Below are 15,421 nucleotides of genomic sequence, written 5' to 3' on the forward strand. Positions count from 1 at the left end.
ATTAATTAAATTTAGTAACTAAAAAGTTTAAAAAAAATAATTCTTGAAATATGAGTTGTATAAGCAATATTATTCACAGTATTTTACTATTTAAGAAAATTCAGTTCATTAGCATTGAAAGAATATTTATGCGATACTATTAAAATTTTATGCGTTTGCGTTGGCTAAAGGATGGATTAAAAAAAAAGTTGCGGGAACCCGGGAACCATGAAAACTTCTAACGGCTACGGTTACGAATTTTGTTGTAAAATGTTATTGAAGTATTTATAGTATATACTAATATATAGATATAGCTGGCTATAGTGATAATTGACTAATTAGTGTATTGTTTTTTTATAGTATAGTTATTGCTCACCGAGGCTAAAGTGAACATCTGGTGTTAGTGTTTACTTTTGTACTGTGTACGTACATTTTAAATATTTTTCATCATTGAACCCAAGGAGTATATAAAGAATTGAACCAGAACCTTCTTTGAGGTAAGACCGTAGTTGTATTAAATATCTACTCTTATTAAATAACGCAAACAGGTAATAATGCACCTAAACATTTAAAGAGGATTTTCTTTGTATTTTTGGTTTTCAATAGTTGTTTGTTTTATCCCCAAATTATTATTTTATTTATCTATATTTTAATATAATTGGTGATATGAAGTGTTATTACGAAACTCAAAAAATTGTTGGCTGGAAGGCTTAAATAAAATTTAGGCAATGAGTATAAATTAGGTTCGAATCTCGCATATCCTCAGTAAATAAATGAATATTAGCAAATATTTCTTACTCCATCACACAATTACAAGGGCTTAGAAATTGCATTGAATTCACTGTAATCAAGCTGGTCAGTGTACAATTTATACCTATTCACGGGTGATAAAATTCCTTTTGTAGTGTATTTTTTGTGTTCAACATTTATGGTAGTATTATTCTGAGAGAAAAAAGGTTTCTAGACTTTGTAAAGGGAAATAACTAATTACACAAATACTGGATCTATACAGAGCAAGGTCTTTAATTGTTTTTTTTAATGGTCCAGTAAATTCTGGGTAAATCTGTATTGTACGGATTAGCGCCAAAAAAAATCGTACAAATATGAAATAACTTTCATTATATGCTCTTTTATGTCCTCTTTTCAAAACCGCCTGCGGAGATTAAAAATTCCAATTACTTTTGGAGATATCGCCGTTCTTATTTTGCAATACAAGCCCTATGTAATCATTCAACAGGCGCCATTTTATATTTTGCCGTGTGTGCGTGAATGCATAAATAACAGAAATTTTCCATTAGGTAAGGTTAGTTACATGATAAATACTTCAAAATAAACGGAAATTAAAAATAATATCAATTAATTTTACTTGTATAGTTTTAAGTATTTATAATGTAACTGACTTGACCTAACTAAACGGGACAAAGGTAGATTAGGTCAGGTCAGCTACAGTATAAATACTTTGAAACTGAACGGACATTAAAAATAATAAAAATTAATTTTAATGGTTGTTTAGTTTTAAAGTATTTATAATGTAGCTGACCTGACCTAACAAACCGGGAAAAAGGATGAACAGTAGGAACTCACGTAATTTTCTTTTTACGTGATGTAGTCGTTCAACTACGTCGCGAAAAAAAAAAATATCATACTTGTAAACAAGCAACAATGGGAACGCGGGAAGCCTACGATTCACTCATCCTTCTGGACATACCCGAATACTCACGTTGGCAAGCCTTCTTTCAACAGACGAGAGGCGAACGCCCGATCGTGCATCTTCGGTTTTTCTTTTTTGTTTATTGTAAATAAATATGCAACTCATGAAAACTAATGGTCAATTAGGTATTGTTAGCTATATTATAAATACTTGAAAACATTGTGGATGGTTGATTTGGTTAGGATAGCTACATTAAAAATACTGTGAAATCATGTTAACGGTTTCCTAGCGCTGGATAGCTACATATTAAAAAGTTATTTGCTAAGCAACCATAAAATGATTTTACAGTTATTTTAATGTAGCTATACTTACCTAATATAACCAACCATCCACAGTGTTTTAAAGTATTTTTAATTACTTCTTGCTAATTTTAAGAAAAGAAGTCTTGCCAACGTGAGTATTCGGGTATGTCCAGAAGGATGTGTGAATCGTAGGCTTCCCGCTGAACTCCGCATCAGTGCACATCACGAAAATTAAAAAATTCCATATCTCCTAAAGTATTTGGAATTTCTGATCTCCGCCGGGTTTAATGAAAAGAGGAAGTTAAAGAGCACAGAATAAAGGTATTTTCGGATTTTTTAAAAAAATTTTTAAAAAAATCGCCAAAAAATGAATATTAAAAAATTCGATACCTCCAAAAGTAATTGGAATTTTTAATCTCCGCAGGCGGTTCTGAAAAGAGGACGTAAGATAGCATACAATGAAAGTTATTTCATATTTTTACGATTTTTTTTGGCGCTAATCCGTACAATACAGATTTACCAAATTCGGTAATCTGGCTCCATTCAAGCTTTTACTGTTTATATTTTTTCGGGTGGATTTTTGACTGGCCATCAGGTCACATTATTGTGCGCTGCCTGAGTTTTAGTTTGCTAAAATCTTAAGGTTATTTAAATTTTTTATTTCAGTACAGTGTTTCCTATTTTTATATGGGTTACATTTTAAATTTCATATTTCACGTGTACATTTCCATAATGATTTTTTGAAGGAGACTAATGCTCATCTGTATACGTTCTATAGAGTAGCGTACTACAGCTTGTTTGAAATACCATTTTCTTTAGGTACAAATAAAATTTTTATTTTTGGTATTCCCTTTGAAACTATTTTTGAAATTATTAGTATTTTGGTGTTCTATAATCTGGCAAAAATGATAATCCAGCACAGGACTATTTAGTTGTTACTTAGATAAAATCGTGTTACAGTTTCATTTTGAAAGATGTTTTGTAAATCCTTACTACCAATTCAATTAGTAATTATGAGTTCCAATCAGATAAATAAAGCCTCTTTAAAAAAAAGTTTAACTTCCGATAATTTGGCACGCGCTGAAGAAACTGGAAGTGCATCAATCAATCCGAGCAATCCTGGACCGTGCTGAATGCTCCCAACTATTTCCAGGCTGTGCAGCTAGCGCTTCCAACTGCCACTTATGTGTGTACTGTGAAAGAGTTTGTTGATCTAGCTAAAAATTATATGTGTTTAGTTCCAGTTTGCTTAGATGGATTAAGTATGTACATTCCTAGGTGGTGTGGGAACATCAGGCTTCCCGGACAGTTGGATTCCGGACTTTTGGATGTCTACTGTAATAATTTTAGGGGTATCTGAAGGGGAGGAAATTGTTGTTGGTTGCTGTTAATAATTAGCTAACTTTATTTACTACCCTTTGTAACAATTTTTTCTTTGTATTCAGACCTGCAACATTTCATCTCTTGAAGAGTTCCATGCCCTCTGCTTCAGAAGCAGATTGGCATAGGTGTGTTATGACAGGCAAAAACTGTCAAGTAGCAAATAAACTATCATTTAGGTACAGAATTTTATTCAGGCTTTATTTATTTTCATGATAGCTTAATTACAAAACTGTTAAAACTCGTTTCAAAAGGCGTAATTTTCAGAAAATATAAATTAATGATTTAATAATTGTATTATTTAATCTAACTTACATTTCTCATTGAATATTTTTTACCATGGCTATCAAATTAGTATAATTTTTTTATCCTTTAATTTATTTACTGACATTTTGTTCTTTGTTACAGATACATATTCTGAAGATTGGGAATTTTTTCCTTAATATCAATGAAGTGTGTGTGTGAATTTTAATAACCCCAAATTCATTACTTTAGTTCTTTGTCTTAAACTATTCTTTCCTAATGATATAAATTCAGTATGCAAAGTACAAAGAAGAAACGCTGTACTTCAACAGAAAATGTGTCTAGTTCTAACTCTTATAGTCTGCGAAAATATACACCACATGCAGTGAAAATGGAAAGTGTAAAAAAAACAAGCCAGACAAAAGATGATATAAATTCGCATTTGGATGCACTGTTGAAAAATTCTTCAGTATCAGATCGTAAGCAAAAACTAGGAAAACCTTCTCCTTTGGCTGAAAAATTTATTACAGGTGTCAAACAAAGGAATACAGTTCCAAAGCAAAAGAAAGCAAGTACATCTCTGAACTGCCATCTGAGTTGCCCAAGTAGCAAACAGGAAGACTGTAAAAGTATCTCTAGAACCATCTCTCTAAGTAAGAGTAGTGAGGACAAGGAAAATGTATTGCCTTCGGTAAAATTATTGCAGACACGTTCAAGTACCAAAAAATTGATTTCAAAGCAACAACCTTTGCCTGCAAAAGACAAACAGAATGTTCCTTGTTATGAAAAGGATGTCCTCTGTGGATCTGATTCAGTTTTAAAATTAGAAACTCATGTAGGTAGAAATCCATCACGCAGACTAATGTTTCAGGAAAATTTTGCTTCTGTGTCCAAGGAAGGTGTGTACGACTTTGACGAGGATGATGTGTCGTCAAAGTCTCAGCGAAAAAATAATAAACGAAAGAAACAGTTGGATTTGTCTGACGAAGAGTACTTACCATCAAAAACTAAGCGTATGTGTAAACCTCATGTATCACTATCTTCAAAGAACTTGGAGGGCAGTAATTGTAGCAACTGCCCTAGAAGAAGAAAAAAGAATACTGGCAGAAAAACCAAACCAGAAAATTCACTTCTTACAGAAAAGCACGCAACAAATAATTATTCTATATCAGTAGACCTACAGGAAACATTAGTAAATCGTACCGTTAGTTCAGATCTTAAAGTAAATCACATAAATGATGAGAAACTACATTTAAAACCAGTTGTTGTTCTCAAGAGACTTTCTCTCTCCATTCACAAGAATAACTATACTTCATCAGTAGGAGCAACTAAACATATCACTTTATCAGACATAGGCAACATTGAGAACATTGTTACCTGTAAAACAACTGGTTATATCAGCCCAAAGTCTTATGTTGAAAGGAACTGCAGCATTGATAATTCATTCCTTTCACATCCAAGAACTTTATTAGATGATGAAATGGCTTGTTTGAACAATGCTGAAGATTCTCCCGATAACTTTAAGGGTTTCACACCTTGCAGAAAATTGTGCATCAGCCATACATCTCAACGCAATTTGAAAGTGTTTAGCACTGGAAATAAGGAATCGATTCAATCAAAAGACTTGACAGTATTTCAGAATAACATTGGTCACAATGTTGCTGAAGCTGTAATTGTGAAAAACTTGAATCTTTTACCTGAAACAAACATTTCTAGGGATTGTTGTAAACATGCCACAGATTTACCTATGGCAAGCATGTCAGAACAACCAGGAAGCTCAAAAGTTAAAGAAATTTATATTGTTCAACATTCTGTCAGTGTGACATGTTTGAAAGAGGTTTGCAATGGTAATAGTAAGTTAGATTTGAAACCAGTTGTTGATCTCAGGAGTTTGGCTCATAAAACATGCAGCAGTGACCACAAATCACCAGACAAAGGAACTGCATGTAAAAGCAACTCTGTCTTTGACACCAGCAACAAGGAGAACATTCCAACCAATGAACACAAGTCCACGTCAAAGACTCGGCATAGTAGGAAATTGTGGAGACCAACGGCGTACGTTAGTCCAAAAGCTTACACTGAAAGGAACAGCAGTTTTGAAGATTCTTTTTATTCACCGTTGAGAATTTCAATGGAAAACAACATTGCTGATCATAAGAAAAAGGAAGATGCATCATCACATGTTTTTACTCAGGATGAAGAGTTGTGTGAGAATCTGAAAGATGTCAGTTCCAGATCACATTCTAAATGTTTTTTGGAATCGGATAGACTAGCTTTCCAAAAAACTGATAATGGACTAAGCATTTCTGATATTAATTCAGAAAGTGCCAACGCAATTGGTCGTATCTTGGTACCCAAGGAGGATGTCTGCATATCAGTCACTAATGGAGGTGTAAACACAATTTGTGCAGATATTTCGGATAAAAACTCACTGCTGTGTGAAAAACGGGGAAGGCTTCCTGCAGTGCATAGTAGTAATGTCAGTGGTGGTAATATATCAAACAATGCAGCAGTTATTGTGGATCATAGTGAGCACACTAATTCTGAGAATTCTTTTTCAAAAACTCATTCCATTTCTGTGAATAGTGTTAATGATGTTAGCTTCACGAACAAGAATGGACGCAGGATTGAAATAAGGGCTAGTCGTGGGATGTGTCCGAACTTTGCTGACACAGACCTGTTAGGCAAGTGCAACTCTGACAATTACTTTGGTTTCGACCATGAGGAACCCGAAGAGGAGTTGCTGTCGCCAATAAAAGTACCGACGTGTGCCCAGCCATCGCAGCTGAGCATCGCGACGAGTTCAACTCCGGACCACGGTACGTCCACTGCGAAGTCGAGCTTCAAGCCATGGAGACCGCCAGTGAACCGTGTGGCCAGCAGGCCGCGCAAGCAGGTGCAGGCGACCATGCACTCGTTTCTCTCCAAGTCTGCCCCACAGTTCCTCTCTAAGACTGCCCTGGCAGCAAAGCATGATGCGCATGCTGTCATAGAGCCAGAGACTGCAACGAGCACTTCCCTTCACCACACAACCACCGCTGCTCAGGAAGTCACAACAGCAGAGTCAACGCCGACAATCTACGACGTGTATCTTGAACTGCCAGATTCAAGTGACAGCAGACAAGTGAGTGTAGCATGTAGTAGGGATATTGGTGTTTCTAAATTTTCTTTTGGGTTTAATAAGAGTAGGAAATTATTATATTAAGTACATATCTATTAGGTTCTATATAGATTACTATAAAAAAACTACTATAATAAAATATATCTATTTCAAGGTTAGTTTTACAAGCTCTAGTTTATTTCGTTGTCTTACCATCTTATAATAGATGTTGCCAAAAGGTTAATTTATCTTCTGATTTACCGCCACGTGTAATGAAATACACTGGAATTAAAAATACCAATAAGGGGCCTCATGGTTGAGGACCAAAGCCATTCAGATTTCAGTCTTGGCGGGGTCAAACCTGGATTTTTGCGTGGGAAACATGGCAAATATTGCAATGAGTTGAGTGGTTTTCTCTGGGTACTGTTTCCCCACCAGTTCGTTCCATTGCACCCTTATTATCATTAATGACCACATTGTTGACCAGATGTTAAGTGGGCATTTACCCTCTTTTTCCAATGCATAATTTGTGCCATTAGCGCTGTCCTTGTTTCGGTGCAAGGTAATTTAATTAAATAAAGTAGGCTATTCCCACACAATGCGCATTAATTGGCTACACACATCTGGTGTAACAGGAAAGACTGGGAACAGACTGGGGTGTTGCCCAGCCATCACAGCCGTTTGCAGGTGCAAAATAAACATGCCATTGAGAAAAAACTTAACAAAAAAACTGTATAGAATTTTTAGGTTCTGTTCCTTGAGGTATGTAACCTCCATTGATTTAGTTTTTGATATTTCATTCACTTTAACACTGCAGCAAAAAAATTTAAAAGTGATTTTAAGGTTTGGCAGGTGATTTGGTATAATTTTTGTAATCGAAGGATATTTCATTTGTAATGACACTAAGAAGGTCATGTCAATATATTTACTGTGCATTGAGGATCAAATATCAGATAGATGTTCACTAATCGTTGGTGGATATAGCAGTTTGCACAGAAATTATTGGTTGTTTACAGGTTTCACGTATGCTCACACATGCACAATGAAAATTTGCATTCAAGAACCTGTCTTCAAATTTTTTAAATTTTTTAAAGCATATTTTCCTCAGGAATATATGTTTAAAAGATTGTGTACTTGTTTGTGTGTAGGTCTGTGTAAATGTATTTAAATGTATATGAATGTATGCATGTGTGCGTGCACGTATGTTTTCCTGTTTTATTGATTTGGATTAAATTTGAATTTAATGAGGGGAAGTTTGAAAATTTCTGTATTTGACTCTTTGTATGTTTGATCAAAATTAAGTTATCAAACACCATAATTTTATTAACTATGCCTTGGTGTCACCTCCAGTCGCTTAGGCTGTTGTTGCCCATTGCCGTTCTTCCGGGGCTGTGCTCTCCCCCTACTCTAGCGGGTGCAGTGCTACGAACATGTGAATTGCAGCGGAGAGAACGGCCCCGCGGCCGATATATCGATAGCCGCCCGTGCTGCTATCTCGGGACATTTTCGTTTTCCTCCGTAGGAATGCAGTGTATTAATCCACCTTATGTAAATTGAAGTAATTATTGAATTTAATTTTAAAGGATTTTGTAGTATCCACTGTGCGCTTCTGTCTACAGAATTGGCATAAAAGTCTTTTCTTTCCTGCACCTTGCGCGCGAACAGCGACAACAGCTCAGTCGTCACTCTCTCGGCGCAGAGGCCGGAAGCATCCAGGCACCGCTGAGCCTTCATCATCCTGTCGTCACTTTCCATCGTAACTGTAAGAGCCGTAAGTTATCCAGAACCGTTTTATTCGCTCTGCACCCGGCCTTCACTCGACTGGGCGCACCCAATCAGCTGCTTAACGTAATTATATTTCCGTAATCCCTGCGTGCCGATACTAAGGGATCTCGTAGTTGAGGATCCATATATCTTGAACCCCTCGTTGGTCTCTGCGGGCATGCCGCAGGTTTGAACGTTTCCCGCACTGGGCTGCATTTGGGCTAAACATGTGAACTATCATTTCTTAATTAGCTTTCAACTTATGGCTTAGCAGGAGGGGTGTGTTGTGTTACTGCGGGACACGGACCTTTGCCCAAGCATAATACATAACCAATAAGCTCAGTGTAAATGGTGCTCTCGGCACTGCGTGTCCATATGCAACGAGTTTCTTGTGTGAATTTATCGTCTTTCGTGTCCTGTTGGATAAAACATCCGTGTGCTTTTATTAAGGGCCACATCCTTTGAGCCAAGTTCTTGTTGTCCAGTGGCGCGAACTTTCGTTACGGACTCCAATCTCCGTCACTTATGCCACTTTCAGGGTGAGGTTCGTACTCCTAATAGACAGTACGTTGGAACATGTTTCGGCACTTGCACGCGAAAGGCCAGTCCCGTGGATAGCGCCGTGTACAGAGTTGCTGTGTGCAGTAAAATAAATATATTACAAACTGAGTTTACTGTCATTTCTCATGCTCCCCTGTTCCCCAGTCCCACCTCTTGAGAGACAGTGCATTACTAGTCGGTGCACGGGACTTGAACCTACGATTCGTCACCTATCACCGGGGGAACAGGCGGGGCACATCAGCCTTAAATGACAAATCCCGCAATAACTTGCTGACATGTATTGCATCAAAACAATTTAAGCAATTAGACATATTTGATTTTCATTTGGTTTCAAAACAAAACTTAAGCAAGTATTTTATTACCCATTTTCCAATAGTGTTTTTACCTTCTAGTTAACAGCTGTGTAATAAAATTTGAAATTTCTACATTTTTCAGTGCATTTTCAATAAACACAAATTATTTTTTAACATTGGTAAGCATCACTTTGACGACAGCTGTCGTGTCTATCCTGGTCCCTAGGCCCGCTGTTACCCAAACTCGTCTCGTCCTGGCATGAGTGTAACAAAGTGCTTTGAGTGGTGTTTTGAGTGGCGAGCGCACCTGAGCATGGCGGCTGGTGTGACGAATGACAGTGTAATCTGACCCGGACCGCATACTGTCTCCCACACATCTCGTGCGTCCTCCTCCCCTGCTTCCCGCTCGCCGAGCGCCGGTGCGTGGGAGTCAGTCGTAGCTCGCCTCTCATTCGCGACGGACGCGTCTGAGCACTGCTTCGCCGCTAGCGACTCGTGAATGGTTCGCCGTTTAGCAGCCATTGCCTTAACGACATAGACCGAACTACGGACATACATAGACCTAACTAAGTGGCGTCTCGAGCGGCCGGCAGCTGTTGTCCTGGCCCCCTGTTGCAAGCCACAAGGTGAGGACCCGTTCACTCCCTGAGTTTTAGGCTGGCCGGCGCTCTCGTCACGACAGGAAATAACTTGCAACAGGGATCAGAGAGCCAGGTGTCATCAACTTTTATTTGGACATAAATTATGTAATTGGTAATAACATAAGAAAATGTACTAACGGCATCAAAATATCATAGAAAAAATCTTTAATAAAAATAATCTGTAATCTTTAATAAAAATAATTCTAAATATTTGTTGAGGATTTGATAAAAAATGAACACCAGAAAACTTGGGCTTATTTTGATAAAATTTCAAGTCCGGTCATTTCAAAAAAAAATTTACAATAAACTAATTCATATTGCCAAATAAGTTAAGTTACCTATTAGAAATTTGCCTAAGCCATATACAGTAAAACTCTGTTAAGACTTTTTCAAACTTTTTCAAAACTTATTAACTTGAAAACTTCTTAAAAGGTAAATACAATAAAATACATTTTTTTTTCTTATTTACACTATTCTTAATTTAAATTTATTAAAATTTATTTTTTAATTGGATTTTCTATAAAAAGCATGTTTTTTTTTTGTTTTTTTAACTATCATTTATTTTTAATTTATCTGAAATAAGTTGAAAACAATAATTTATTTCATTGCAATAAACTAACTGCAGGTGTGGGAATTTGAACTTACTGTAGCGTTTTTTTTTGTCTGTTTACTTATGTCTGTATACTTTAACAAAAGAATTATTGAATCAATAGAAGCTTCTATACAGAAATTAAAATTAAAATGTGGCATTGTTAAAATCCATATAAAGCATTTTTAAATCCAACTTAACTACCATTTAAAATGTCAAAATATTTGCAGCCAAACAGAACTCGTTACTCCTCAGCAAAAAAATTAACTAACACCTAAATGTACCCATGGTTTTTTTTTATCCTTTACAATTCCATCCAGTGTAAGGATTTTTTTAAAATTAGTTTACTTTAACACAGATCACTAAGCCAATAGTAAGTAAACTTATGTAATTTTAATTAATTAATAGGTACGTTTAAATTGCTTTCACTTGCTACGTATGGTAATTAGGAGAATATAAAATTATTTGTTAAAGAATAAACTTTAACATCTGAATGAATTTATAATTTTTACCATGACTAATGCTGACAGTAGTGTTATAAAATTCACACTATCAAAGGGTATGAATAAGTTTTCTTTGATCATGACCTGTAATTTACAAATTCTTAGATCCAAAGGCCATTTCTATTCTGCATGTGCGAGAGCACATAGAACCTGAAAACTTACTAGAATATTGTGAGGAAACTTATATTTATCAATGTTTAGTAAGCATTGAAGTGGTATTTGATCCTTGATGCTTATTTCTTACACTTGTACTACCTACCTAGGGTAATGAGGAAAGTAATATAATTCGATAACAAGAATTGAACTAAATAATTTCATAAACCTTAAAAACACTTTGCAATGTCAAATTCTTTTGCTGCTGTATTATAGTGATGAAGTGTGAACAACTGAACCATTGACAGTTATGTACCTTAAGAAATATAACCTAAAATGTTTATGTAATTTATTGTTTACTTGAGAGTGACATGTTTATTTTATTGCTGTGTACGGCTTGCCAAGCTAGAAGCTAGGCTAGCGATCTCCGCATGATGCCAGCGAGACGTGATGTTGGAAGTGGAAAGAAGCGCAGTAGTCGGGAAGAGACAGTGCTAGAATATATTAATTAGCTTAAAAGCTAATATTTAGCATCTAGGTGTGATTAGCTGAGATTCCTTTTCTCAAATATTGTGTGATTATTCATGACAGCTATCTTCATTTGTTTATTTTTTCTGATCTTGTTTTCATTTAAGTACTGTGTGGTTAATGCCTTAGTAATTCTGACTAAAATGTTAGTATAGCAACCCTTTTGAGCCACTGTCTTGGTATGATTAACTTTATTCAAAATTAAGGAGATAAATTTGAGTTCAAGCACTTTGTTTCGTTATAAAATACTTCTAAGCATTTTGTTTTGTTTCAGATACAGTTTCCTTTTCAAGCTGTCTCTTTATTTTAACTTTACTTTTGTTTCTTACAGCCTTCTAGAAGAGTTTACACTCATCCAAGAAAATGCAATCTCGATAGCTTGCAAGAAGAGCAAATGACAGACAATAAATGGGAAAGTATGAGAAGAAAGATTACTAAGAAGAGAGAAGAAAATAATTTGGATGTTGAAGGTGAAAATCTAAGCAGGAAGGCTACTAAGAAGAGATCAAAGAAAGAAGTTAAAGCAGTAAGTTGAATAGACCTAATTATTTACACTTGTGACACGGATCCAAATTCAAATACATAGTTTAATTGTTTTAGCAAGTTAACGTATATAAATAACTGCCTTCAATCCATTCTGAAGCTCTTTCTTCCACTAGTCAAAAATCTTTTGTACCATGTGTTAACAAATTTATGTAATGACGATGTTTTGTGTTGTTAGGTTCGAGAAGTTTCTACTGTTACAGCCTTTTCACAAGATCTAATTTTGCTTTTTATATCATAATTTTTTTCTTTAATTTAATCCCTATAATAGCACATGATGTTTCTGAAACATAACCACGGCCATCTTGTCATTTAAGGGATTGAATGTGCCAAATCCTTCAAAGCTTTTCACTTTGTACATATTGTACATCTTCTTGAATGAGATTTTTCATTTTTAATTTGAATGCTATTAGTGCCTATCTTTGTGGCAATGAAGTGGTTACAGAAACTATATAAATAATTTTTTAATCATTGTAAAAACATATTTAGTAAAATATAAGCAAATTGCAACATAAAAATATTTTAATTTAACAACTATTGACGAATCTTGATCAAGAAACATTTAAAACAGTTTTCTCTTTAGAGGGTTGAATAAAATGTAAATGAATCAACGTATTAAAAAGTTAAATCTTTATCACACATAACATGTTTAATTAAATAGTTCTAATTGCGTAGTTTAACATTGTGATAAGTCCCTTTCAATTAATATTTGATTTTTATTGAATTCAGACCTTTGATGTTCATTTTCATGAGATTTAAAATCCAATAAATATTTAATTGTATAAAAAGTGCTTTAGAGCATGCTGAAATTAAAGGTAAGCTATACACTGTAGACCTGCATGGCAAAAACACTTTAAATAAGTATCATTGTGTGAAGTCCCTCCATGTATTTTAACAGGAGGTCAAGCATCTGTGATGTGTCAGGACGTTGAAAAATCTTTTAGTAAGTGGTGACTGGCAATGTTAGGAAGTTATATTAGTTATTTTGAAAGTATTATGTGTTTTGATCATTGAAAAATTAAAAACGTCCAGGAGTAGGCATGCAATTGTCTGTACCCTCTTGTGCTTAGTCTTGCTTCCCCGTCAGCCTCATGATATGAATGCTAATGCATTTGTCTGTCATTCTTCTCTTCTCACAAAATTTATTCATTGTTAGTGAAACAGCATGTCACCATTTCAATGCCCCCATTTGAGAAGTCTTGACTTGGCCCAAGCGCCCCCATTTGAGAAGTCTTGACTTGGCCCAAGCATTTTATAAATTACTAAAACTTTAATTGAAGTTGAAAAAAAAAGTAAAAAAAATGTTAATACATTAAAAAAAAATACAAACAAATTTACAAATGGCGTTGATGATAATTTCAATTTGCACATCTGCTAGAATGCATAGAAACCAGTTTCTAGCCTCACACAGGGCACCGTTTATTAAAACTGTTGCCGATTTGTTTCCTTACTGGGATTCTGTTTGTACATGTTCTGGAATACGACCTGCTAGTTCAGTTACTGTCGTACCCCAACAAGAAAGTGCTTATTTGCTACCGTGCTCGAATGTCTTGGAATACTGTCCTAAGAAGCTTTTGATGACAGTTTCCTTAAATTAAAACATTGGAAAAACAAGTGTATCAGTTTTAGACATAGGTATCAAAAAAAGTACTGCAACATTTTTCTTACAGATATTTTAATAAGTTAACCAGAAAGAAATCACGTCTTATGAATTTATTTTTATTGTTTTCAGGATGGAGAAATGCGAAAATTCCTGTCAGAAATCAACAATGAATTCAAAGAAATTGAAAACTTTGAACTTTGTGTGGAGTGAATTTTGACGTGTGCTCTTCTGCTAAGGTCCATTACCGATACACTGACAGAAGGAAACTACTGTCGTAAAAGCAAAGTAGCAGTTTCATCATATCCAGATGGTAATGACTTTCGTGAGTACAGCACAAAAGTGTGTAAACGTAATTACTCACACTTTAAAATGTGGTATTTGTAACTTTGCCTACAGGGTTTGTGTTTAAGTTATCAGAACCAAATATTATTTTCTTTTGTGAACTTTATCAAGAATCAAATTAGTTCTAAAAATATTTTTATACAAATTTTTATTGTAATTTACATTGTATTTACATTGTAATGTTAATATGTACAGTTATTAGTACTGTTGCAGAATCTGCAACAGTACAATATGCTTGGTAATTTTTTTTACTTATGTATTTTTTACAGATATATGTTTACTATAATACTTGTATGGATTCATTTTGAAGATTTTAATGTAATGTTTTTTAACTACAGAACTTTTAACTTATTTTAAGTACTTTTTAAATTAAATTAATATTAATGGTATGAGTGGTACAATTTTAATCAGCATGTTATATTATTTTAAACTGCAACATAGCATTTTGATTGTAAATATTTCTTCTGTGTAAAAAGCTGACACTAGGTAGGTTATTAAAGCTGTTAATGAAATCTAGTGTACTATTGTATTTTTGGCCTACAGAGAATTTTTTGCATGTTTAGAGCTTGAAGCAGTTAATTGGTTTTAATGACAGGTTTTCTTGTGTCACTGTTTCCTAAAGTCCGCACACTTGATGGTATATATGGTACTTTTGCGCAAAGAAGGGTAGGGAAAACGTCGTTTTAGAATAAATTACTAGTGTGAGGTTTTTGTTCCCCCTTTCTTTCTCCTCGTATCTACACTTAAAACCTCCTTGTGTTGGTGTTGTATACCTGTCATGCAGAATTTTAAAGCAAGATAGCAAAAACTGAGTTCCCCTCCTAGTTGACAAGTTCCAGGTACTGATCCTTCCTCTAATCTTTCTGCTAGGGAACACTGGGTAAAATATTGACACCCCGCTTTCTCCGTCTTCCCTCTTGTCCATAATGGCTTACTCTCAAAAAGGAGAATAAAGTGGATTGAGTGTTGATTCAGTTAATTAAATAAAAGGTGGTTTATTTCAAAGCTTACTGTGTTTATGTAGCATTATTGTTTTCAAAGGGGGAGGGAGAGGGAGAGAGAGGTGTGTGTGGTGGCGGCTGCTAGAGGCATTGCTACTTGCCAAACTAAATTATGGTAGTTGGCATCTTTGCCACAAGATGGCAAATGCAGACCTTTCACCGACCAGTGAGATGTCCTTGATTTCGGCCCGCCGGGAGCCATGGTTAAGGCTCGGTCAGTGCTCTCGGTTCAAGTTCATGGAAAGACTGGAGGGGGGGGGGGGGTAATCTGCTGTCCTGATGGGAAGTGCACTTGACCACAGCCC

The 15,421-nt window shown here is 35.3% G+C and overlaps 1 protein-coding gene across 4 annotated transcripts; it reads left to right on the forward strand.

The window, feature by feature from the left end:
* The first annotated feature begins 162 nt into the window (after positions 1-162).
* Positions 163-14,627, forward strand: LOC134535702 (uncharacterized). 4 transcript variants are annotated; one of them, XM_063374909.1, is made up of 5 exons: positions 512-1,815; positions 3,378-3,491; positions 3,721-6,679; positions 11,959-12,153; positions 13,903-14,627. In XM_063374909.1, the coding sequence occupies exons 3-5, from the start codon at positions 3,851-3,853 to the stop codon at positions 13,981-13,983; spliced, it is 3,105 nt and encodes a 1,034-aa protein (XP_063230979.1). In that variant the 5' UTR covers positions 512-1,815; positions 3,378-3,491; positions 3,721-3,850; the 3' UTR covers positions 13,984-14,627. The 4 variants fall into 4 exon arrangements, with proteins under 4 accessions (XP_063230992.1, XP_063230979.1, XP_063230971.1 ...); XM_063374922.1 differs by lacking the exons at positions 512-1,815; positions 3,378-3,491 and adding an exon at positions 163-476; XM_063374901.1 differs by lacking the exon at positions 3,378-3,491 and having other exon boundaries at positions 512-2,253.
* Positions 14,628-15,421: the final 794 nt, after the last annotated feature.

Source organism: Bacillus rossius, chromosome 1 (genome assembly GCF_032445375.1).
Source record: "Bacillus rossius redtenbacheri isolate Brsri chromosome 1, Brsri_v3, whole genome shotgun sequence".
NCBI lineage: Eukaryota > Metazoa > Arthropoda > Insecta > Phasmatodea > Bacillidae > Bacillus > Bacillus rossius.